This window comes from Lineus longissimus, chromosome 10 (genome assembly GCF_910592395.1).
Source record: "Lineus longissimus chromosome 10, tnLinLong1.2, whole genome shotgun sequence".
In the NCBI taxonomy this organism is placed as follows: domain Eukaryota; kingdom Metazoa; phylum Nemertea; class Pilidiophora; order Heteronemertea; family Lineidae; genus Lineus; species Lineus longissimus.
In genome coordinates, this window is record NC_088317.1 from 9150521 (window position 1) to 9177358 (window position 26838).

General features: G+C 41.6%; 1 protein-coding gene across 2 annotated transcripts in view; it reads right to left on the bottom strand.

Moving 5' to 3' along the window:
* Positions 1 to 26838, bottom strand: part of LOC135494968 (diacylglycerol kinase delta-like) — a 782762-nt gene that overhangs the window by 275322 nt on the left and 480602 nt on the right. For both annotated transcript variants that reach the window (XM_064783336.1, XM_064783337.1), the window contains one exon: positions 2410 to 2688. In XM_064783336.1, the coding sequence (XP_064639406.1) occupies positions 2410 to 2688 (279 nt within the window). The remainder of the gene's footprint in view (positions 1 to 2409; positions 2689 to 26838) is intronic.

Here is a 26838-nt window from a genome sequence, read left to right on the forward strand (position 1 = left end):
TTGTTGAGTTGTTGAAAAGGTGCTCCAAATAAAAGTCAACGTACGTGTATGGTGGTGTCTCTTAGCATTCATATTCATTATCATTCAGAAAATTGAACACAGCATTACCTCTGGGGGTTTAGGAACAAAACCTATTGTGCACACCCAACCACTCAAGTTCGAAGAACTGTCATCCAATGATTTCCGAGCATCCTCGGCAGGAATTAACAACCTCTGGTTCCCACATCCCAACTTAATCCTTGGTGGTTTAGGAGGTGGAATCTTGACAGCGGGGAGTTCAAAAACTGTATCCACACATTTAACTTGGGTATGAACATCTATTTCCAAATCACTGCCAAGATCTTTTCCTTCTCTGTCAGTCACTGCATTCATATTCATTGCCAATAAAATTTCAATTTGGTCTATTTTGGAAACATTTCTTGTAGACTTTATAGGTCGTCTTCTTTTGATATTCCAATGTTTGTCACTTGCTTCATTATCACACACCCTTCTATCCAGGTTGCAAAACTCATCCTTTCCATCACCATCATTCAGTTCCACACCCATTTTTTTTAAATTAGTCCTTCCCCCATCTTCAACTACAAATTGATGATTTTTTTCCTGTGGTGTTGTCAACTGATCACGCTCAGCTTCATCTTTATGTTTGCCACTTTCCCTGACTCCCTCATTGCGTGGATCCACGAGCACATTATCAACAAATTTATCAGAGACATATTCCGCCATTTTGATTGCCCTACTGACATTTTGGTCAGTCACAAAATTGGCCCTTACTTCTTCTCCTTTATTTTCAACAGCTTTAAAGTTTCCACTGAGTTTATGTTCAAGCTTTATGACACACTGTTCAATGGAGTTTTCTTTTTCATGTAGCAAGCCCTCATCACTGGTGAGAGAACTGGCTCTACATGGTGAAGGATGCCTAGAACCAGACCGGCCTTTTGTACTACCTCCATCTTCAAGAGGTAATCCCTCATTGATTTCTTCAGACTCGGCCTGAAATAGTGTGGGCTTCCTAGCATGTGGCCCACCATCACCACACACAGAATTCTCCCTGGAAATCATTTGTCCCACTGACAATGCACAATCGAATGATGAAGAATCCGACGCATCAAAACCCAATAACGAGGCGCACTCAACTTCTTTATCACAATCTAGGTCAAGTGTTGCAATTTCTACTTCTCTGTCCAATTCGTCAACACTCTCTTCCATTTCCAAAAGAGGTAATCCTGGGCAGTTCAAACCAGGCAGCATTCTCCTCTGTGGTTTTGGCGAGTCCGGGCAAACACCAGCACGACCATATTCATCCATATATCCAATATCATCCACCGACACGTGTTTTTTGAAGCTGTCGTTATTATCACTATGACTTAATCTTTGACCTCGGATCCGAGTTGTCGACTGGCAGCCTAAACTTTTGAATGTTTCTTTTGACACGTTTGATGTGGTTTCAGAAAATGACAAATCTTCACCAGACAGTCTCCAATCTTCTGCCGTACAACTGAGGTCATCTCTGCCAATTTCATCAACAATTTCTTGAAAACTGACACGTTGCTCTATCGATGTTTTTGGGGTCCTTAATATCCCATGAGGGGGCTTAGGGGGTATATTTGCAATGGAAAGCATACTAGCCTGTGAGCCAGCGCAACTCATATTCTCAGTAGAAGTATTGGTACTGTGTTCTAGAGCATCTATTTCTCCCAAACTACTTCTACATTCCCATCCTAAAGCCACATTTGCTCCACTTTTACCTTCAAGACTACTGAATGCAATATATTCTCTTCTTAAAGCTTCATTTAATTCATTTTCACCTTCACTATCTGCTGATAGTGTTGAAAGTTGAAGGCACACTGATTTTTTTCTTGGTGGTTCGAGGGGTGGTGGATTTCGCCTCGAGACAACAATTTTATCCTCCTGTGCTTCATGGGTTTCAGGCTCATCTTCAGAAACCTGCTCAGTGTTATCAATATCAGAACATGTGGGCAATGCATCAACACTACTGTTGGCAGAATAGAGGGTTCTGCCTCGAACATTACTTGGGAAAAATAGTGTCTCCTCCTGACTATTGTCAATCGAAGTTTCACCATTATCTAAACTCACATGGTTGACCAAGTCTTCGATAACCCTGTCAAAATATCTCATTACAGTTTCCCCACTCATACTTGGAGAGCTAACAGGACTGTCCTTAGACAGAAATCGTGTACCCATTCTAAATTTCCTCCTCAAAGACTTTGGAGGTTCACTTTCCTCAATCTCAAAGCTGGTCTTATTTTCACACAAAATACCATCTGCTATAAGTTCTTTCACAACATTACTCTTAGACAAATTAGTCCTAGCATTATTTTCATCAGATAAAGAATATGAGAGATAGGTCACATCAACAACTTCATAAAGCGCCCAATCTGGGCTACTTACAGATCTTCTCCTCGTGGGCTTGGGGGGTGTCAGTCCACTAGATGCGACATCATCACGAGAACTTTCCCCATTCAAATCCAGGCTTTTCGGAGGATCAAGTGTCTTTGAAGATTCTTTATTCTTATCCACTTCTTTCTTTGGCTTTTCTGGTTTAGGTTCCAATAGTTTCACAACGGCTTTTATTTCCTCCTGGACCTTGGCCTCAGCTTTTTTGGAAGCTTTTGACTCAGCATTCAAGGTGTTCAATAAGGCATCCAGTTTTTCGTTTAAAACCGCACACTGAAATTGTGAGAAGAGAAATGTGACATATCTAATATGAAATGGTCCAGGGACCATGTGCTCACCTCGGAGAATGTTAATGCATGTCATTTGCAGTGAATATGGGGAGAGCAGTTTTGGTCATTGTTGTCAATTATGCGATCTTAGAGGAAGTGGTGTAGAAGTGCAGCTTTTAGGGCAGGATAACTTATATCGGCTGAGGGAAGAGACCTTTGAAGAAAGGCCTATTTCAAATGTCACAACTCCAAAATAAAATTGGGAAAAAAACTTTAAAAAATGTTACTAAAGCCTCCATTGTGCCATTTAGGCCATTCAGGAGGGAAAAAAAGAGTGAAGTACAATACGTTTTTGCCAAGAAATTCATCAGTCTCAAAGCCATATTTTTCAGTGCAACAAAACACGTCCACATATGTATAATTCTCTATACCTCTGCCACATCACTCAGTTGATCAAAATCTGCATGACCACAAAAAATTTATTTCTCAACTTCAAAGCTATTTTTCTTTGAGTACCAAAAAGCGTCCACAAAATGTTTAATTTCCTAGTCCCACAGCCATATTTTTCAGTGCACCAAATAATGTCCAAACAATGTTAGTAATCAATATTTCTATGCCACATTACTCAGTGGACAAACAAACGCCCACAAAATACTCAATTTCGAAAAAATGTTCAGGGTCAAGGCCATACTTTTCAGTGGACTAAAAAAGCGTCCTTATATAGATTACTTTTCAATCTCGAACTCAATTTTTTTTGTGCACGAAAACATGTTCACAAAAAGTTTAATTTCTCTGTCTCAAACCCACATTTCTTACGTCCTTATAAACCAAAGAGTATCCTCCAAAAAAAATCCATATTTGTCCGATGACCAAAAGGCATCCACAATTGGTTAATTATTTCTCATTCTCATTCTCATGTTTATCAACGTTGTCCACAGAGAGATATCATGTGAAACTAGAAATGGAACAGAAGATGTGATGGCCTTTTGTCCCTCACTACTTTTTGTTCAAAATTCGATGACAATATATTTTTTAATTATCCACAGACTATTTAGGAAAAGGATTCAAAAATGGAAGAAAGATATTTTAATAATGATGTCTTATCCACTGAGAATTTTGCTGGTAATTTAATTAAATTTTTTTAACTGAAGCTGTCCACAGATAAATTTGGCAGAAGTTTTCGAGGAAGATATTTTAATTCTTGAAAACATATTGTCCACAGATAAATTACGAGAAGGATTTCGACTCTACGTGGGAGATTTGAAAACATGTCAACAAAAATTTTTGTTAGTAATATACGATTTAGTTTCAATAAAATCTAACAGTCCACGGAGAAATTTGTGAGAGAATATTCAGAAATAAAAGTGAGAGCTTTGATAAGATAAGTTTGTCCACATATAATTTTGTTCATAATTTAGTTTGATATATCATCAAATTACACTGTCCACAGTTGAATTTGAAACAAAGATTTCGAAATGGAAGAGGTGTCGTGGTCACACGACAGCTCCCGTCCTCGTACTCGATGAGAAAACAACGACTGATTTTACGCATCTCTGCTCTCTATATACGATGAAGTTGATGATGGTTATGATGGTTATGATGGTTTAACTGCAAAGACAAAGGAACAACCACGTCTCAACAATGGTACAAAGACATACAGAGACTTGTGCATCCTCTACAACGAAAACTAAACAAACAAGACAATGTCACAACATTGAAGACAATTGCACCGCACGGTGCTGCCACCTGCGAACACAAGCTATAACCAAGTTCTTGGTCCAAACCTTCATTTACAGCTCAAACAACAGCACAGATCTTACCAAGGTTGTTATTACTTGTTACATATTACGCTTATACCTACAAAGGGTATCCTTAAAGACATTACAGCGGCATAAACTCATTTTAGCGATTTGGACAACCACATGACCCACGCGGCGGGAAGAAAAGACAATGGGCGATAACGCCTACTAAAGGTGCTCACTATGAGCATACTATTTCAGTTGAGAGGTATATATGACATTCTCCAAAGGCCCTAAACTTACATCTGTTTCGATGTCCCTTCAGAGTAGACGGCACACTGAACAATAACGGTATTTGAGCCTTAATTTGACGACTTGGGGACAACATCAAGTTTTGCATAAAACAACAAATGCCGTAAACCCAGTTCCATTTTCGCCGGAGATGCACAACCGGACACCAGTTCTGTCTTCGCCGAAATTGCACAACTGGACACGACAAGAGGAACATAAATTTCATTCTTGAAATAATGAAATAACTTGTCCACAAATAAATTTGGGAAAGGAATTATAAATGAAACAGAGAGTTTAGATGAGGAATGTCTTGTCCACTGATAATTTGTTCATAATTTAGTTGCATAGATCATTGAACTTAGATTGTCCACATGTAAAATTGGAAATACTTTTCGAAATGATGTTATATACCTGACAATGTATTGTCCACAGAGAAATTTGGAAAAGGAATGCAAAAAGAAAGAGCAAAGAGAGATTTGATGAGTGATATATTGTGCACTGATAATCTTGTTGATAATAATAGTGTCCACAAATGAATTTGTAAAATGATTTCGAAATGGAAGGTGATTTTGATTCGGTATTCCTTTTGTATTTTTGAAAGTTATTGTCAACAGAGAAATGTTGATAAAGAAGGCATGGAAGGAAAGAGAGAGAGATTTGATATGACTTTTCCACTGAGAATTTGGTTGATGACAAAGTTTGATATATCATTGAACTTATTCTGTCCACAAATACATTTGAAACAAGATTTCGAAATGGAGGAGGGAGATTCATATTGATTAAATATTTTTTTTAAATAATCTCGAAAAGTTATTCCACAAAGATATTTTGAAAAAGAATGTGTGTAGGGAAAGAGAGAGAGATTTGATGAGAGATGTCTTGTCCAATAAGAAATTTGTTTAACATTTAGTATGATATATCATTGAACTTATAATGTTCACAGATAATTTTGGGAAAATGTTTCGAAATGAGGGAGATTACGATTTGATTTCCAGGGCCGTATTTAACTTTTTTGTCCAGGGGTGGCAGTGGGATAGATCGCCGAAGGCGATCTGCATGCGCCGCAGGCACATCCGAACAGGGGCTGGGGGCCCTCCCCCTGAAAAATTTGAAAATAAAAGGTCTGAAATGGCATTTTCCTGGCATTTGGAAGTGTGAATCAATAGTATTTTTACTCTAAAAAAGGACCACTTTTATGAAGTATTTTACGAAAATACCACATTTGGACAGAAAATGTTAATTTTCATAGTTTTAATTGTGCAGGATACCGTTAACAAGCAATAACAAGCTAGTCTTTACCTAATGTTGCATCATTGTGTATAACCATAGACGACTAGGGTCAGGGCACAGGACTGGTCAGATTATAAGGGTTGCACCTGAGTTGATAACATCTGCTATCCATATGCTGCTATCATGCTGGTAAAGCTATGGCTAAGATTAGTTCGTAATCTTATAATCACGACACTTGGTATGTTTACTAAGTCAATAGTTTGTAGAAATAAAGTCAGTTGTAAAAAAGATGCGATAGAGTCCAGTTCACCATCAATTTGTAGTCAGCAACTCCGCAGTAGAAAACCAGAAGTGCAAAGTTTTCGACAACTTTCAAGATCTGAAGGTGCTAGATTTAGAAATAGGATGCGTTCTTGCTGAAACAGACGAGACTGCAGCTTATACTGATGTTGACACGGCATTTTAGAAAATGATGCAAAATCAATCTAAGATATTCTGTGCAAAGAGCTGTTTGGATATACATACGATGGGAAAAAACCAACGGTTGCAACACCGACTACCTCGGGAAAAGCGACGGCTACTACATCAAAACTTCCCAACTTAACTTTACAGACGTTTAACTCTTTCGCTACCGCACCCGGTATATACCGGGTGCCTCTATCCCGTACCCCTGGCCCGCACCCGGTATTTACCGGGAGGCCTACATACCTCAGATAAATATAAATTACTAAATAACTCGCTATAACACCGCCTTTGGACGAGGCTTAGACTGTAGAATGTATAGTGCTGCCATCTCGTGATTTTTTCCGTCAACATGTCCTTGCCTTCGGCGTGAAGAGCAGACGACAAGGACACGTGGTATTGGAAAAATTGAAGTTTCGATTTGAAGTCGGCACCGGTGAAACTATCGCAAATATCGCTGTTATCTGGCGATATCAAGTATGGGTGAGTATACACATTGATAAAGTGTAATCCAAAGCTTAATTTCGATGGTGTTTCATAGGGTGTTCGTTCATAATATCGCCTGTAGCTCACTAACATGTGGCGAGCACGTGGTGTCATTGCATTTCAATCCTCATGCCCGTCTAAAACATGCCGATCTATCTACTCAAACCAGGCTCTTCTATGATAAATCCCTGCACAGGTCGTAGAATGGACACTAATGAGGCCCTACATTTGCATTTGAAGGCCTACAACAGTATATATTGATCGTATAAACAGTTTTTGAAGCGGACATTGTTGCCATTTTATTACCCCAGTCCTTCTCACTTAAAATGTCTAGGAGAGCTATAAATAGCTCTCCTATAGTATGCTGGGAGAGCTATTCACTCTCCTAAAATAAACTCTCTATGACATGCCTAGGAGCTCGCATTTCAAGAAATTGTTCCCTTGCTTATAAACACTATGTTAGCCACCTTTTTATGCAAATGCTTGCCTTTTATATGAATCCAATCAAATGTTTCCTATTACCTGTTTTGTTCGTTGGTGTTTGCATGCTTATTTCATGTATTGTAATAATAAGTGATGATGATAAATGGCGGCCCGAGGTCAACAAATAGACCAAAACTCGTCCCTATCGCTACTAAAAAGAAGCATTGTGATGATTCACCGCGCAAACAATAGGCCACACAGATAAGCGGGACGAGGTTGCGCTACGACGACGGCAAGATCACCTGATCAGGTCGGAACTTCTCGGGAAACTTCGTAGCTTGCCCAGTGACGAGCGCGGCTTGGATATCAACACGGGGAGCGCGGGAGAGCCCGCTAACGGAAGTTGGCAAGCGATATTATTAGTGTAATTCCCAGGGGCGCGATAGAAAACGCTCCCTGTCACCATTTTGCGGGCGCTTAGGGGCGCAAGCGCGATCGCGCACCTCAAATCAGAAGCACTGTTACCCAGAAATGGCGGGAAATTTGAACATAGGACTTTGGCGCGAGTGCATTTCAAATACCCTTCCAACTGTTTTTGTACCTATTATTTCTACAAATATTATCATATTAGCACACAATATGACCTGTACTGCTGCAGAACTCGCCCCTTACCAGTTTTTTGCCCCTTTTTCTCTGCAGCATTTAGTACCAGCCAAGTACTTGAGATGCTGATAGATGCTGATTCTGATGATGACGATTTGGATCTTGGTGAATCAGATGATGATGATAACGGTCCTCAGGATGATGAAGTGTGTGTAGATTCTAGCTTGTTACAACCTGCCTATGATGACATGAGCATAGCTGAAAGCTTACCTGCATCCGAAAACGAGGACATGGATGTAGATAATGGTGCCCCTGCATCTGAAGATGACATCATGGATGTCGATTATCAACCCGACGCCGATGTCAACTACGACAGTGATGGTCATTCTGTGAGTGAGAACGATGTCAATCAGGAACTTAGTGACTATGAGGACCATCAAGCAAGTGGTGCATCCACCAGAAGTAGAAGTGAATCACCTGATAGAAATCGTGTTCCCATGCCAAGAGGTAGAGCCAGGGGCCGTGGTGTGCGAGTCAGGACAGGGTGCAACCGGGGACATTGTGCCCCAGTTGGATCAAGGTATAATGTGTCTGCACCTACAGATAACAACTCCAATCAAGACATTCAGAACGACAGTGATGCATCCACCAGGAGTAGAAGTGAATCACCCATTAGAAATCGTGTTCCCATGCCAAGAAGTAGAGCCAGGGACCGTGATGTGCGAGTCAGGACAGGGTCCAATCAAGACATTCACAACGACAGTGATGCATCCACCAGGAGTAGAAGTGAATCACCCGATAAAATCGTGCTCCCATGCCAAGAGGTAGAGCCAGGGGCTGTGGTGTGCGAGTCAGGGGAGGTGTACGGGTCAGAGGCGGAGGTCGTGGCAACCAGGGTCAAGGTGTTCAAACGAGGGGAGGGCGTGGTAATCGAGCTCGCGGTGTACAAGCCAGGGGAAGAGGCCGTGGTAATCGGGGACGGCCTGCTGCCCAAGGCAGAGCTAGAAATCGTGCGACATCGCCTTGGTATGAGACTAATAACATACCCCATGTTGAGAGTTATAATGGCCCGAATCTTGAAGGCAAACATCTCCTTGACGATCGAGTTGGGCATACAGTTTATGACTACATTCGTGTATTTTTGGACGATGCATTTATTAGACTTGTTTGTGACGAAACCAACAGGTACGCTACCCAATCCATTGCAAACTTTGCTCCGAATGAAGGTGCACTCATCACGAAGGACTGGTATCCCACAACACCTGATGAAATCGAATTGTTCATTGCCATAAACATGTTGATGGGTATCATCCGAAAACCGTCTCTCAAGCTATACTGGTCTACAAGGGCGATCTTGGCAACTCCTGTGTTTGGAAAGTACATTTCAAGGAATAGATTCGAACATATCCTTAGATTCCTTCACTTTAACAACAATGCCAACCTCATTCCACGTGGACAACCAGGTTATGACCGGTTGTTCAAGCTGAGAAAAATCATTGATGGCTTTGCTCCAAAGTTTATGGATTCCTACGATCCAGGGAAAGTTATGTCACTGGATGAGGGACTGTACCTGTGGAAAGGCAGATTAGTATTCAAACAGTACATCGCCAACAAGCCTGCAAAGTATGGTATAAAGTCGTACTTGCTGTGTGATTCAGCAGGTTACACTTGGAACTTAATAGTCTGTACAGGAGAGGACAAGATGATACCGTATCTCGGAAATCGAGATGATGACCCATTCAAGACCGAAGCCATTCCTCGAATCGTTGTATATTTGATACGTGAAGGTGCAGATCCAAATGTAGTAGGTGAATACAGACAACTGTATATGGATCGATATTACAACAGTCCGGCATTGACTGAACACCTCATGAAGCAGAAGATTTACACTTGTGGAACTCAAGACATGAGAAAGAAGGGTGTACCACCGGCTGTCAAAAATGCAGTTGTTCGTGTTGGCGAAATAATCCATAGACATAAAAGGAACATGACGGTAATTTCATGGCGTGAAAAGAAGACCAAGAAGCCTTGCACTATGATCAGTAACATGCATCATGCTGATTTGATCGACACAGGGAAAAAAAGGAAGGTAAATAATGTTGAGATTGCAGTGAAGAAACCATCAATGGTGCTGGCCTACAACAAGCGAATGGGAGGTGTCGATAAAAGTGACCAGATGGTAGCAGACTATGGACATTCAAGGAAGTCATTGAAGTGGACGTCAAAATTCTTCTTCCACTTGATTGACATTGCAGTACTGAATGCCTTTGTGCTGTTCAACAACAGGGAACCAGAAGCGAAAAAGTTGCTGCACCTAGAATTCAAAATGAAGTTCATCGAAAAGATATTGAGTAAAGCGAAGACAGGAAATGCACTGGAACTACCAGACCCTAAAGGCATCATACAACATCAGTTGGACACTGTAGGTCATGTGGAACGTCTGGAATCACGACTATCTAAGCATTGGCCAGATGACACACCCTTCCAAGATGCTACACTGGGGAAAAAAGTCAAACGCAAGACTCGCGTTTGTGCCCAGTGTCGAAAGGACCCAAAGCCGTACGCGGAACACCATGGTCTGGAGCAACCCCCCCAAAAGACCTGAGACCAGCATAATGTGCCCTAAGTGCAACGTACCTCTGCATTCAACTCCCTGTTTTAAACTCTGGCACACACTGAAGTGAAATACATGGTGTGAAGGAAGAAAAGACATGGTGGTCGCTTTTTGGGATTTTCTTGGGTTTCACGTAAAATCAAGACTATGTGACTATTTAGGCTTTTGAGACCAAAAGGGTCAAAAAAATGAACCAAAGTACAAAATACTAACTGTAAAAGGCATCTTTATTTTGATTCTCATCATAAACATTTGCTAGACATGTTATCTTTGTTAATTTTAGAGTAAAAACCATGGAGAACACGCAACAACACAGATAATTGGAACAAGTGCACTCATTGACCCCATATTTTGGGGGTCAGGGGGGCCAAAAAACTCAATTTTATTATTTCATATGATAGATACGGGTCTAACCTACAACATATGTAAATATCTCGTTGATACCTTAATGAATTAAAAAGTTACAAATTTTCAAATAAAACTTGTTGTTTTGGGTGTTTTTACCTAAAACACTGCGGGCCAGGGGTACCATACTAGAGAAAAACCCTGCGGTAGCGAAAGAGTTAATGGTAACCTTACTGAATGGATTCCGTTTTTTGGAGAGATTCCAGGCGGAAATTGGTAACCATCCTTCTCTTACGGATAGTAATCGGTTTGACTATTCATATGGATTACTCGAAGGAGAAGCATTTGCTTTAGTCAGGTCAATCGTGCCTTCAACAGCAAATTAAGCTATCTTGAACAACATCTGAAAGAACCAAGTATGTCGGCCCTAGGACTAAGAACGTATTACAATCACGTAATGACGGATCTACAGAGTTAAAAGACTCACTCAGTGAACGAGGACAGTGCTGCTGCTATATTAATGCTGATTCTCAATGAAAAGTTGCATGGTCATGTTCGCAGTGACATAGCAGACATTGATAGTTCAGTGGAATATGTGTTACAAACGTTCTTAAATGCTCTGAAAGGACAGATTGAACGTACGAACCTGTAAGTGAGTACATTGACCTTGAGGACGAAAGGCCGGTTATGTTATGTCAGCATGACCCACCCGTGTTGACACTTGGTTTCTTTGTTGGCCTGGCGAGTAGCTGCGCAATTTGTGGTTCATCGCAACATGGCGATGAACGATTACCCCTTTCCACGAAACAAAAAAGACATGGGGATGGTGAAGAGAATTTGTAGCTTGTGTTTAGTACATGATCACATTTCACGTATGTGTACAAGTCAAACGATGAGCGGTGTATGTATGGCATTACACCAAACGGCTTTACATGGTGTCCATTTCCGTATATTTCCGTTCAGGCATCCAAGGCCAATGGGACAAAGTTATAGGGAATACAGAAGTATAAATCAGAAGAGGAATACTCCAGCATCGCCAGAGCAAACGGATACCACTATTACTTTGTCAGAAACAGCGGAGACTACACCTGTTACTTCTACATCTTCTTATGTGTCGTGCAATCTGATTCGTAATAGTATGGCGCCGACATAAACTGAAATGTCAGTGACAGATGTTTCATCTTCGGTTATGACAGTTGGTTTACATCAAAACCCCATCAGTGAAAACAGCAAAGGGTATTGCTGATTTCAAGGGCAGGCAGATTCGTTGAAATGTTCTTCGATGAGAGCTATCTGAAGATATCACCGGGAAGATGTTGTACAAAGGCTTGGTATACAACCTACGGGATACATGCAGGTATCAGTGGATTTCACTCAAGTTACTTGGAGGAACGTTATCATTACGTTTCTAGAGCCCTTGATCCCGATTCGGATTTTATTCTATCTTCCCTCAGTATCATCCATTGTTCCCGACTGAGCGTGAGCCTAATTCCTCAACCCCAAACAATAACAAGGAGGCTGTTCCATAGATCAGCAGCCCTCCCTATTACTAATCCCAACAGAGGGCAGGAGGGTTTAACACCTCCTGTCGGCGCTCCCGTCTTCAATTTATATTTACCGCCAGTCGGTCTTACTATCTACGTCACTTTCTGAGTTCGAGGCTCCTGGCCTTTGCCATTATCTGCCATCTTATGTCCCTCTGCAAAAAAAACATTTACACTATATACTACAGTAAACTTTACTATGTGCCGCTTTTTCTTATTTGTAAATGTCCCGGTTACCCGGCACGATGTTATGTGAGTATTATAGCTCAGTGGTTTTACAACATTTTGCCTTGGTTCAACTCGGCTCCGCCTGTTCCCATCTTGCTGGCAGCCATGTTTATGTTTTGTGAACCTTGGGTCCCCCCTTCCCGGGTTTAGTGCCTTGATCTGAGAAGTTGTTGTGGTTTTACTTGCTTACACTCTACCATTATGTTGGTCGATGTGTTTGCCCAAATGAATAACTTTCAATCCTATCTAGACCGCACTGTTATAATTTGCTAGAGTGTCTGACTACGGATCAGTATTTCTTACTTTGTGATATTTTCCTGTCCGACAATTGGACACACCTTTTTGCTCTACAATAGAGTTGTACCGGTCTGTGGATAGATGGCGTCACGTGAGAACGCCTATTTTACTTAACTCATTCGTGTGTATAAACATGCTTGGGCCTTTCAGTGATAGTTTTAATATTTCTACCTCTATTTCTCATCATTATCATGTCTTTCTTGGGAACGCTCTGGCTCCCCTGATTTCATTCACTGAAAGTGCCATGCATTTTATATCAGTTATACTAATTTATACTTAGTCCCGGTGCAACTTGTATCCTTTCAGTTAAACCAAAAACTAAGACCTACAGCCCAGAAAGCAGATAGGAGTACAACATCTACCCGAACTACGAGCCATCTTCAAACGTCATATTTATTCACGCCACACTCTAGCGAATCTGTTTTCTGTAGACATTGGACTTCTTATCCCAAAATAAACATTAAAAATTCCAAACTTGTGTTTTTGAAGTAAAAATCATCGTCCAAACGCCAAGAAATTCGACACAAAGTTTAAATAACATCTTCTTAACATCAGAACTTTCTTCAATGGTTTCACCATGGATTCAGACACCGCTCAACTCAAACGCATGAGGTCTAATCAGGCAGGAATCCTGACTCGCTACCAAAACAAGGCCTTGAAAGGCATTCAGAATGATCGTTCGAAGCGTCATCTCAGGGAATGCAAAGAGTGTATATTTACCTCCTTGGCGCTTTTGCAGGAAACTGAATCAATGTATAGAAATCGTCATGGATGCTACATAATGGTTTGCCTCACGCAAAGAAATTGCCTTGACTGTACTCGATGCCCTTAGGTTTCGCATTAATAGTAAAACTTTGGCTTCAATTACTGAAAATTCAAGTGAATACACAGACTGTTCTAGTTCTACTGAGGCTATTGTTGAGGAGTTACCTAACCCCCTTGAACCACTCAATGTTCAGACTGGATTCAGTAACGTACAATCCAAGGTGTCTAGCCTACAAGATTGGTTGATGAAAGTCAAGGAGGAACCTACTGGTGTGATACCGCCGACGCCTCAGACGGACGTTCCTGTTCAAGCCAGAGGTGGGAGGCTACAACTCGTCCATGACAAGACTGCTGAGATTTGTATCAGTGATAAACCAGGTGAGGTTAACTCGACGCAGGCTGATGTCAACACCAAGATTCCACGAAAGATCGCTTCGCCAGAGAAAGCAACCCGAGAAAAACCGAATGCAGCTGCCCCTTGCCAGCCTGAACCTCGAGAAGAGCCACAGGCATACACCCTTTGTGAGCCTACACGATCAAGACATCATGAGCCCAGAGTTAGCCATCTACCCCAACCAGCTATTGGTCGACAGGATCAAGCATGTTATGGATGACTGAATCCCTTGGCTCGGGAATGGGAACCCTCAAGAACTCAGGCCCCAGCTTGGTCACCAGATGGGTTGATTACTTGATCCCTGGAATCGAGACGAGTCTTCGCCGAGAAGACCCGGGCTAGAACAATAACGATAGATTCACTGAGTATTCGACAAGCGTTGAGAGTGAGAGAGGTCTACCACCGATGGAGTTGCCCTCGTTTAATGGATCTCCCAAGGACTGGCTAAGGTTTATAGAGAGATTCTATGAACAGGTACACAGTAGGCCAGGCATTTCTGTGGTGAATTGCGGTCCCTCTCGTTGATCCCAGATTCCAACCAGGGAGTTATAAGGCTTAGTGATGATGGGCTAAAGAATCGTGCATAAACTGAACTGTACACGTTGAATACTTTCATATAACTGCTAACTTTATTCCTCACAAAGCAAAATGTTATAGGGCTCATGAACTTTCATGTCCGGGAGAAGTGAAGGTATCTTGTGACAAACTCAACTTGAGGTGATGGATGACCATCGTAAAACTGCCTAAGCAAAAGCCTAGAGATTGGAAACAGATGTGTTGCTGAGGCTTGAAATTACCGACAATTTCGGACACTAGAAGAATCGATAGTATCTCAGTAGAACCTCTCTATTAAGGACACCTTCGGGACTGGCAAGTGCTGTCCTTAATAGAGAGGTGTCCTGATTAGAGAGGTCAAATTGAATAGAAACTACCAATTTGGGACCAAAACTAGTGTCCTTAATATAGCGGTTGTCCTTAATAGAGAGGTGTCCGCTAAGGGAGGTTCCACTGTACTACAATCACAACTGACCAGAGGTGCTAATAATTGTGTCCAAGGGATAGGATTTAGTGGAAGATGATATGCTATGATGCTATGAGATGTTACAGGAGCTCAAACGGATGTATGGACACAGAAACAAGGTTGCTCGTGCTTTCATAGACCAAGTGACTTTAGGACCGGTGATAACATCTCGCAGTGTCTCTCATCTCTCAGATCCTTCTTCGTTCATGTTCATGTTCATGAGACTGCATAGTTACGCTTAATCGCCTCAGTTACACTGCATATCTTCAGGGAACAGATGGGTTGGTCAAAGCAGCCCGTAGGATCCCGACCAATAAAATCAACTATTGGAACAAATATGTTGCGAACATTTCTAAGGATCGTCAGCCCAACATCCACGATCTCGGGGATTGATTACAGGAATGTTTGATCAGGGATACCAACCTTTATGATGTGTCGTATGATCGAGCTGACCAAAAGCCAAAGCAGGGGAAGCCGGTTAAGACAACCTCCTCCCAAGAGTTGACGCTGTGCAATGCTGTAACTACCAAACCAGACAAGAAGAGCCATGCCAGGGACAAAAACTTTAACCCTACCTGCTGTCCGTGCCAAGAACAGCATATTCTGTACAAATGTCCGAAATTTGCAGCGAAGAGTGTTGCAGAAAGGCAAGAGGCAGTCAAAGCAATGAAGTTATGCCTCAACTGCCTGAAACCAAAACACTTCATCAAGGATTGCACGTCAAAAGTATCTTGCAGGGAACCCTCATGTGGCAAACGTCACCACACTTTGCTGCACTTTCCCGCCAGGGATGACAAAAGGAAGGTCGATAAATCAGATGTCGCCCACTGTGGTACCCAGTCGACCGTAGACTTTCAGCTGGTTCCTGTCTACATCAGTGGTAATAATGGATCTACCATTGCAACTGTGGCACTACTGAACTCGGGGAGCCAACTGACGTTGATACAGAAGTCATTAGCTAAAGAGCTTTGCCTGAAAGGAGTAACGACGAGGCTAACCATAAGAACTATGAATTCACAGTAAACTGAACAATCATACAGGGTGTCATTTCTTATAAGATCACAAGATCCAGCCCAAGCTGAGAGTGTTCACATTAAGAATGCCAGAACTGTTGATAAAGACTCCTTTGCTTGTTTCGAGCAGAATTTAAATCCATCTTGGGACCATTGCCAAAGGGTTGGGCATCCCCAAAGAAATTGACCCCTCGCAGGTCAAGCTATTGATTGGAATAGATTGCCCAGAGGCACACCTCCAACTTGAAATAAAGAAGGGAGAAGAAGACCATCCGCTCGATATCCGTACAAAGCTTGGATGGGGCCTATTAGGAACATACAGATCCAACGCAGAGAAAGACAGTCATGCCAACGATTTGGAGGCACAGGTGAATTTCATCGAGACAGAGGAGCAACAACTTCAGAATTTACAGTAACAAGTCTAGAAGTTTTGGTCAACTGAGTATTTCAGGATACAGGCCAGCGTCAACCAGCCATCATTTCCTGAAGACAGATTAGATATGGAAATATTGGAGGAAATGAAACGGCCAGGGGCCATTGTGTTCACCGTATAGATATTTGGTGCTTTGGAATTCAGCCAGGTTAAGAAACATTGTACATGTATAGTATATAGGTCAAACCAAAGTCTGTATGACATGTGATGTATCGTTGCTCGGAGTAAGTACCATAAGAGTATCATCAAAAACAAGTCACTAATAAACGAGATATTGCACTTTTTACCTATTTTAGTTTTGGCCTCCTGGTGGCCAAGTTGAGTACCAAAACAGATCGAGAATTCGGTGTCCAAGGTAACATGACGTAGGGAGTCATGTGTGCCAAATTTCAAGTTCATAGCTTTAGTGGTTAAGAAACGTGCCATAGTTACAATCAAACGACCAATTTACGCCATTTGACCTCTGTGACCTTGAAAAGTACGCCACATCGACCTGATTTTTTGTTAACATTTAGAGCTATGTAACAGGTGACTACATACCAAATTTAAAGACTATAGGACGAATAAAGACAAAACGTGCCACTATTGGTGAAATTTTTGATTTTGACCTCTGTGACCTTGACAAGTAGGTCAAATCAAAAACCCGTATGATATGTGATGTATCCTTGCTAGGGGTACCCACCATAAAAATGTTAGCAAAAACAAATCAGTCATAAACGATTTATCGCCCTTTTTAAGTTTTTGGTTTTGGCCCCCTGGTGGCCAAGTTAAGAATTAGACCGGACCGAAAATCAGTGTCACAAGTCATCTGACCTAGGGGGTTATGTGTACAAAGTCTCAAGTTAATAGCCTTAGATTGTTAACAAACGTTCCACAGTTACGCTCCAATTGCCAATGTATGCAATTTGACCTCTGTGACCTCGACAAGTACGTCAAATCAAAAACCCGTATCATCCTTGCTAGGAGAATCTACCATAAAATTTTTACCAAAAGCTAATCAGTAATAAGCGAGATATGGCACTATTTAAATGTTTGGTTTTGGCCCGCTGGTGGCCAAGTTAAGAATCAAACCGGACCGAAAATCAGTGTCACATGTCATCTGACCTAGGGGGTCATGTGTACCAAGTTTAAAGTTCATAGCTTTAGTGATTAAGAAACGTGCCATATTTACACACAAACGGCCAATTCACAACATTTGACCTCTGTGACCTTGAAAAGTACACCACATCGACGATGAAGAATCAGATCGGACCGAAGATCACTCCCAGAGGTCATGCGACTTAGGTCATAATTTATACAAAGTTTCAAGTTCATAGCACAAGCGGTTAAGAAACGTGCCACACAGAATACGGACTACGGACGACTGACGTCGGAGGACGGACGACGGACAACGACGGACACAGGGCTAGACTCCCCTGACGGTGAGCCAAAAACCCAGTTAATTGATGGTCATTATCAAGTCCCGATGTTATGGAAGGTTCCTGCTGTAACAATGCCCAACAACAGACAACAGGCTCAGTATCGTTATGACACGCTCTGCCGCAAATTCAACAAATATGCTAACTACAAGAAATTGTACACTAATACGTTGAACTCTTACATAGAGAAGGGATAGGCTCGAAAGATGGAACCTGCTGAAGTCGTCAAAACTGGCCCAAAGATTTGGTATTGGCCGCATTTTGGGGTCACAAACGTCAACAAGCCAAGAAATTCGGCACACCTCCTTTGGCCTGAGGATATGGGTCACTGCTGCTTTGTGTGATTATTACATAACTAGAAGTGTATAAACAAGCCTAATTCTAAACAATGCAGTCTATGTCACCCCAGGTAGATATTAATTACCAGTATATGTTATACTCTAATTTCTTTTTTCTAACATTCCTTCAATAAAGTGGCGAGGACGCCTCCTTCGTAAAAATGCATTGGGCAGGAAAAAGGCCGTTTGTAGTCATAGGCCTATGCTGAGACCGGGCGGGGAGAATAATGAATTTAGGTGAGAGCCAGTTGAAGGCCTAACTGATCAGACAATGAGTACATGTAATTGATCCTTGCTGTGCTTAGCCATGACGGGAATGTTTGAGGTGGCCCGAACAGGGTGGTTCATAAGCGTTGCACACCAGAATTTTTCATTGTTTTCGCGATGTGATGATGGAGCTGGACTAAGTAATTCTGTCTTCAAGTCCTGCTACAGGCGGCATGCCCATGTATATTTGCTTGTGACGCGACATCACAATGACGGGATAATGTCGGGAAAACAATGAACACTGTAGACTATGATGACTCATGCAATAAAATGAAAATGCAGCGTTTATGATGGATGTTCCATTTAATACAGTTCTCACAGATTAGTAAGCAATTGCATGTTTTCTATTGAGACCAAGTCCATCACAACACTAGGTACAGATAGTCCATCTCCACTTCCATATAGGATTCTAGATGTTCTATCTAAAGTTCTTGCAGATTAGTCAGCTAGTACAGGTTTTCTATCGAGACCACGTGTGGCAACCGGAACTCGCACATCCTATGATTGACAGCTACTTAGCTTCTTACTATACGATCACCATTAGCCAATCAGGATTCAAAACGCCTGAATTTGGGTCTTCTCAAGCGCCCACAAAACGCGAAGTGCTCAAACGCTCGAGTCTAATTTGTGATCCGTTAGGCCACTTGAGTCTTGTAACAATCAGATCTCGCATCTTCCTCCAGTCGCTCTGGAAATAAGGTCAACAATGGGAAGAACCATTGTCAGCAGATCTATGTCGCAAATGGCAAACTATTGCTGATGACTTACAACTCGCATCTACGCAATGCAATATCAAACGGCATTACTTTCCAAACCTTGATGCTAGCCTAACGGAGCCTTGTCATCTTCACGCCTTTGGGGACAGTAGCATCAAAGCCTACGGCGCATGCGTTTATCTACGCTGCGGAAATCAAATTGCGTTAGTCATTGCCAAGTCTAGAGAGGCCCCAACAAAGCAAATTACACTTCTACAATTAGAGTTAATGGCCGCCCTGTTAGCCGCACGCTTGCTTCATTACGTACGCAGTCAGTTACATCAGAGAGTGACATCCACTACGCTTTGGTCCAATAGCCAATCAGTTCCTAAGCAATGATATGTGGTGGTACGGTCCTGAGTGGCTACGAAGGGGAAACTTTCCCCCGCAAATACTCGTTGATTCTATTGTAGATTTGGTGCCTGGCACAACTGTACCATCTGAATCAGTGAATCTCGCGGAAACTGATAAGTTGGCATAGGCCAAGTTATTAGTGTGGAACGGTATGGTACGCTGCGCAAGTTAAATCGCATAACTGCATGTGTTTTCAGGTTCATCAGTAATCTGAAACAATCAGCCAACCATCGAAATCTTGATGCTAATCTCAATGGTTAAGCGATCGATAGCGCAAACACCACCTCGATTAAATCTGTCCAGGCGTCCCATTACCTGCACGAAATAGACCGCATCCAAACTGACGCAAGGCACGTGCTGCCTCCGCTTGTCCGCCAACTCAAGTTGTTTCTAGACCAGGGCATTGTTCGTTGTGTGGGTAGAATGCATAACGCTCTGATCAGCGAAAGCGCAACATTTCCAATATTGCTTCCTCCTCAACATGGTTTCACTAAGCTCATTGTTGATGACGCGCATCGCAAAACACTGCATACAGGGCTGCAATCGACAGTTACTCTGTTACACCAGACTTACTGGATAACAAAGATACGCGTGACTGTCAAGGCAGTACTTTGGAAATGTGTAGTGTGTAAACTATTTTGTGGCTTACCGTACGCGCAACCAATTCGTGCGCCATTACCTGCTTGTCGCTTACAAAACGCTCAGCCTTTTCAGATTAGCGGTGTAGACTTTACTGGTGAAATGTTAGTCAAAACTGACAGTGGTAAACGTAAGTGTTACATTTGTCTGTTCACCTGTGCCAACACAAGGGCGATCCACTTAGAACTGGTTACATATATGACTACGGAGTCATTTCTGCACGCTTTCCGCCGTTTTGCCACGAGACGCTCACTTCCCCGCTCAGTAATTAGCGACAACGCAACAACTTTCATTTCAAGCGCTGAGACTGTGAAGGAGACAATCCAAAATGCAACTGTTCAAATATTTATAGCAAACAACAATGCTGACTGGGCTTTCATTGCAAAGCGTGCCCCCTGGTGGGGTGGTTTCTATGAGAGACTAGTTGGTTCTAGTCCATGCGGACATGAATGAAACGGCCAGGGGCCATTGTGCTCACCGTATACATATTTTAGTAGGCAGGATCATGCTTAGTTTAGAGGTGAATATGGTGAACACAATCAGGCATGAAGACTTTTTTAGATGTGTATTGATGTCAAGTAATAAGACAGGGCAGTATATATAAGTTTATGATCAAACCAATAATTGTCTATGACATCAACAAGATCAATATCGTGTGATTGCTAAGAGTCCCTGCAATAAAAAATTCATCGAAAAAAAGTCATTAATAAGCGATATATTGCACGTCCTACTTTTTCAGTTTTGACCCCCTGGTGGCCAAATCAAGAATCAGATCAGGCCAAAATTCGGTGTCACAGATTATCTGATGTAGGGGGTTACATGTACCAACTTTCAAGTTCATAGCTTCAGCAGTTAAGAAACGTGCCATAGTTACACTAATGGCCAATTTACGCCTTTTGACCTCTGTGACCTAGAAAAGGAGGTCAAATCCAAAAATCGTAGGACATGTGGTGTATCCTTGCTAGAAGTCCCTGCCATAAAAATTTTATCGAAAACAATTCAGTCAAATAAGCAAGATATTGCACTTCTTCCTTTTTCCATTATGGCCCCCTGGTGGCCGAATAAAGAATCAGATCAGGCCAAAATTCGGCATCAAAGGTTATCTGATGTAGGGGGTTATATGCACCAAGTTTCAAGTTCATAGCTTTACTGGTTAAGAAATGTGCCATAGTTTACACTCTAACGGCCAATTTACGCCATATGACCTCTGTGACCTTGAAAAGTAGGTCAAATTGAAAACCCGTAAGACATTGTGATGTATTCTTCCTAAGAGTACCTACTATAAAAATGTTATCGAAAACAAGTCGCTTATAAGCGAGATATCACACTTTTTAGATATCCACTTTTGGCCCCCTGGTCGTAAAGTTGAGAATCAGATCAAACTGAAATTCAGCATCAGAGGTTATCTGATGTAGGGGGTTATATGTACTAAGTTTCAAGTTCATAGCTTTAGTGGTTAAGAAACGTGCCATAGTTTACACTCTAACGGCCAATTTACGCCATATGACCTCTGTGACCTTGAAAAGGAGGTCAAATCAAAAACCCGGAGGATATATGATGCACCTTTGCTAGAAGTACCTACCATATTTTTTTCAAAATTTCCCGACTACTATTAAGGGAGATATTGCATATTTTCACTTTTAACGTGTGGCCCCCTGGTGGCCAAAACATGAAACGAATCGGACCGAAACTTGGTCTCCAAGGTGTCATTACATAAGGGTACATGTGTACCAAGTTTCAACTCAATAGCTCTAACAGTTACGAAACGTGCCCTGCTAACGGACGACGGACGACGACGACGGACGACGACGACGACGACGACGACGACGACGACGGACGACGGACGCCACGGTATGGGATAAGCTCACCTCTGCTAAGAGGTGAGCTAAAAACAAAGGATAATGATGTTACCATAACTCCCGGTAACAAAACTGACACTAATAACATTGCCAAAACTCGTCCTCCAAAACGGGCAGCCGCTAAAAGGGCCGAACAGAAAATCCAGGACTGGATAGGCCCCCTAAGTGATATCTAGACAATGCCAGATTGTTTCGAATGGATTATTTGTATCATGACATTGTGTAAATATATACAACACACTAAAGTAAGACATTCTAGTGGTGTATTCAGAGACTTTTCTTTGTTTTCATGATTAATTGTGGAAGTATATTTCGCTCATGATGTTCTTTCAATGCTATGGCACTTTAGTATAATCGTTCTTCCTTCTCGTATATATCTACATATTTCAGTTTTATCATAATAACTATGACTCCTGACGTCTTGATTGATTTATTTGCATTTAATTAATTATTATGTTTACTTTCAATGTTTTGACTAGACTTGCTAGTATCTGTCTGCAATGGTGATTTACTCTAAGTACCTCTTCAACAAGTCTGCACAGTAACCTACGGTAATGAAGAATTTACTTAAGTGGGATGTTTTGACTGCGTTAAGACGTCATGTCTACAGCTCGTTAAGATTAGCTTAATCCTTTGTTTGGGTTTTGCATGCATCAATCTGACTCTGTTAATTGTGTATATTGAACTCTTGCGGCCCGCAGAGCTTCTTACTATATGATCACCATTAGCCAGCCAGGCTTCTTTATCCTTTTGTAACCTGTAAACCTTTTATGCTTGTTTTCTAAGTGATAAATATATTTTAGTTGACTTTATGGAACGACGGCGTTCACATCATTCTATGCATTACAACTCATTTGTGCCACTGTGCGCACCATGTCCATCCCAACACAAGGCATACTTACTCCAATTCTACTGCCATTTCATCGTCACAAACATCTATAAACTCCAGTCCCAGTTCCTCCTCCTCATCCAGTTGCTGATGTGGCCCTTCCTCAACAGGGGCATCTCTGAAGGCCAGTTCGAATCCTTTTTCAACAACCTCTGGAAGTGTGTCATCCCATGCCTTGATGATAATGTCAAGTACGTTACGCAGACCGATACGTTCACAACTCCCTTCCTCGTCAGGGTTCTGTTTCTTCCACGACTTCCAACTTTTACTCAGGTTGTTCTTAAATGCCTTCATCACGGTCAGATTTAGGGGTTGCACAAGGGATGTGCAGCCAGCAGGGAGAAAATCTAGCATCCCTCCCATCTGTGTAAATGCCATGCCGAAGTTTTCTGTACGACGTACATAATACTGGTCAACGATGAGAAGAGAAAGAGATCTGCATTCTCTGTGGTCACGTAAGGATGGAATACTTCGTCTAACCGATGCCGAGATGTGTCTTCTTTCATCCAACCTGTGGCTGATGACGTAACAACCACGATGGCCGGCAGTTCCTCTTCCTGCAGCATGACCAGCTGACGGACAAAACCTTTCTGTGGAAGCGTAACGTGTGCGGGTAATTTTCCTCCTGTCGCAGTGATGACCAAAGTGACTGTGCAGCCCAATTTCGTATTTGATCTGGATGTGCGAACATCAATCAAACTTGCCATTGGCAACATTGGCGGAATTGAATAGCAAGGAATGAAATGAATGACAAGAGAATGGAACAAGTAGTCAATGCATGTACCAGAATGTAGGTTTATGGTAGATTGGGAGATGTCGACAGACTAGATGGAATCAAGCTTACACAAATGGGGCCAAATACATAAAGAGCGTTTAACTTAAAACAGCGTTTAACTACTGAATAGACAGATTCAAGTCCTTCATATAAACCTTCACAGAATATAAATATGCCCTGAAACTAATTAGGGAGAAGTTACACAAGTCTAACCATCAAATGCCCTTTATGAATTTAGCCCCTGGGGTTGACGACAGCTGTGAAGGTTTTATTTGAACTGCAGTGAATGAAGTAGTTGAGGGTTCTTTTGTCACGTCCGCTCTTGAATATCTTCAGTTAGATGACAAACACGACTACCTTTGCTACAACTGTGTTAAAGCATGTCAGCACAAAACTGCTCTTTCAATACATTTAGTTTGATGCCATTAACGTGACTGCCTTCTTCTAGCGGTGTTTACATTGTTTAGTAGGTCATAAAAGTAGATCAGGGCAAACCTACTCTTAAACACTTTTAGTTTGATATCCTTTAGCTTTAACCGTCTTCAAGTAGGTCAGTTGGTGATAAAAATGGGTTAGCACAAACCTACTGTTCATTAACTTTAGTTCCATACTAAACAAGACTTATTTAGCAATAACTGTCTTAAAGTAGTGCAGAAGGTCATAAAAGTAGGTTAGTGCAAATATCTCATTCATTACCTTTAGTTTAAATTAGTTTTTGTGACACTACACTATTCCCTCCCATAAGGCTATAATCACAGCTGTTTCAGCTAGGCCTAAACATGACATCGAAATAAACCATTCTGCCTACTAGCCTGCTGCCCAACGATTGGTCCATGCGAAAAGCCTGTTAACCGCTATGTAAACATTGTCGCCAATACACATCTCACACATTATCGCAATACCCATTCAGCCAAAGGGTTAATGCATTGACATCGTTCAAACATCAGCGTGCTTCTGTACACGTGCTCGAATTAGATACGACGGTTTTCATTGGCTCATAAGTTGTATCACATGACCATTCACCCGGCTTGAAAATTTCATGAAATTTGGACCAAAATTAACGAAACAGTGGCGATTTCCATGCTTTTTATCGATTTTTCGACAAGTTACAGATTTCGGAATTCTTCAAGACTAGATAGCCAGGTAGGCATAATATCATATATCATAAATACCCCGGCTGTTTTGCATAACTCATTTCAGTTTCGTACAGAATCGTGCGTTTATTCTGAAATTTCTCAAACTTTGATCTGCTCAAATTCAAAATGGCCGACTTGCAGACGGAGTTTGAGATGGGGTGCCAAGTTCATCGTACAACATCAAATTCCCTTCATCGTTATTTAGCAAAACGAGTTACTTCCAGTATTCATTTAAATCTTTACTTTTAAAATATATATCTATTTTATGTTAGTTTGCTGTATATTCATGCAGAAAATGCATTTGAAAAACAAATGTCTAAAAATAGTTGAGTTTTGAAGTTCGATGGTCGGGTCTATTTTGGTGAAAGGGGTACAGCATGGGTAATAGTACAATAATAAGTCATGATCGTGCTTATGAACAAGCCATGAGTTAGCATATACCATAGTTTATGTTGAAAATATCTTTACAGATGTAATTGATAAATATAGTCTTAAGAATTCGCCAAATATAGAAAAGTTCTTGGTTTAATATCCACCTGTTAGCAAAATGAACTCGCCCATTGACCCACATTCCAGTTTGTTGTGGTATTTTTGTACAGGGTGATGCCAAAACAGTGCCTTTTGTTGACTGGTAAACATTCCTTCAGTTACTAAAATGCCTTTTTCTTTAATTTCAGCTGGTTGCATGGTGTGTACTGAATATAACTTCTCGACTTAATCCGGCTGATGTGATGCTTTAGTTGATTCGAGAGGCTACATGTATATAGGCCCAGTACGTCGACATCACTGATCCGGCAGTGAACAAGATAAGTGGTAAGTTAAGCGATGTTTCCCTTCATCTATGTATTCACAAACAGATGATTGAAATCATTATACTGTATTCCCGTAGGCTTTGTATGCATGTATTCTATTCAAATAAATTACTCTTTATTTCAGGTTCAGCCTCCAAGATGTGTCACCAGAAATGCAACCGACATTATAGACAGGCGTGATTACTACTCTGATTTTGGATTGATGGTAAGTTCCGAGGCTATTTTGATTGCAATTAAATATTATTTGAATCTACATTGAAATAAAAGTGGACATCTGTAGGATACTTCCTTTCTTTCTCTAGATTCAACACTGGTCAGTGTCAGAATTGAATTAGAATAGAAGCTGTGTCTGTTGGAGCCACCCCCAGTTACCCCCCCCCCCCCCCCTCCCCCATTTAGCCACTGCCATTATGTTTACACTCGCCTTTACAATTCCAGGTATACTCGTCTTCAAAATGGACCTGACTAGGAATGATGATGGTGACTTCCCTCCTCAGAAAAAAGCTTGGTTGGATTCGAAAGTTAGTGCAGGCGGTCAAAAGCGATATTTCGGTCGTAAACGCAAGAAGTCCAAGAAATCCACTGGCAAATCAGGAAAACGTATATTCAATGTCGGCGACACGTGTTTGTTCAGATTGGACTCAAACGTTTATCTTGGAACCGTTCTTAGTCAAGTTGATGAACATCATTTCCAAATTGAGGACTATACAGGAACAGTGCGCACCTGCCATTCTGATTACATATACGAAGGACAACGAGTTTCGCTTGATTGTTTGCCTGGTAGAAGTCACATTGTTTATGTGCTATTTAGTGAGAGATCAGGCCTTGTAAAACTAGGAAAGACAATTTGTATTAGTAATGAAAAGATGTGGGTGAGTTTTGATAACTCTGGACTTGAGTTTAGTGTGCCATTTGATGAGGCCTTCCTTATCAACGAACGTAGTAAGGGACTAGGGCTTGGGAATATGGGAGTCGTTGGAGAGCAGTGTGATGAAAATGGTACCGGAGATAGGTGTACTCGCGA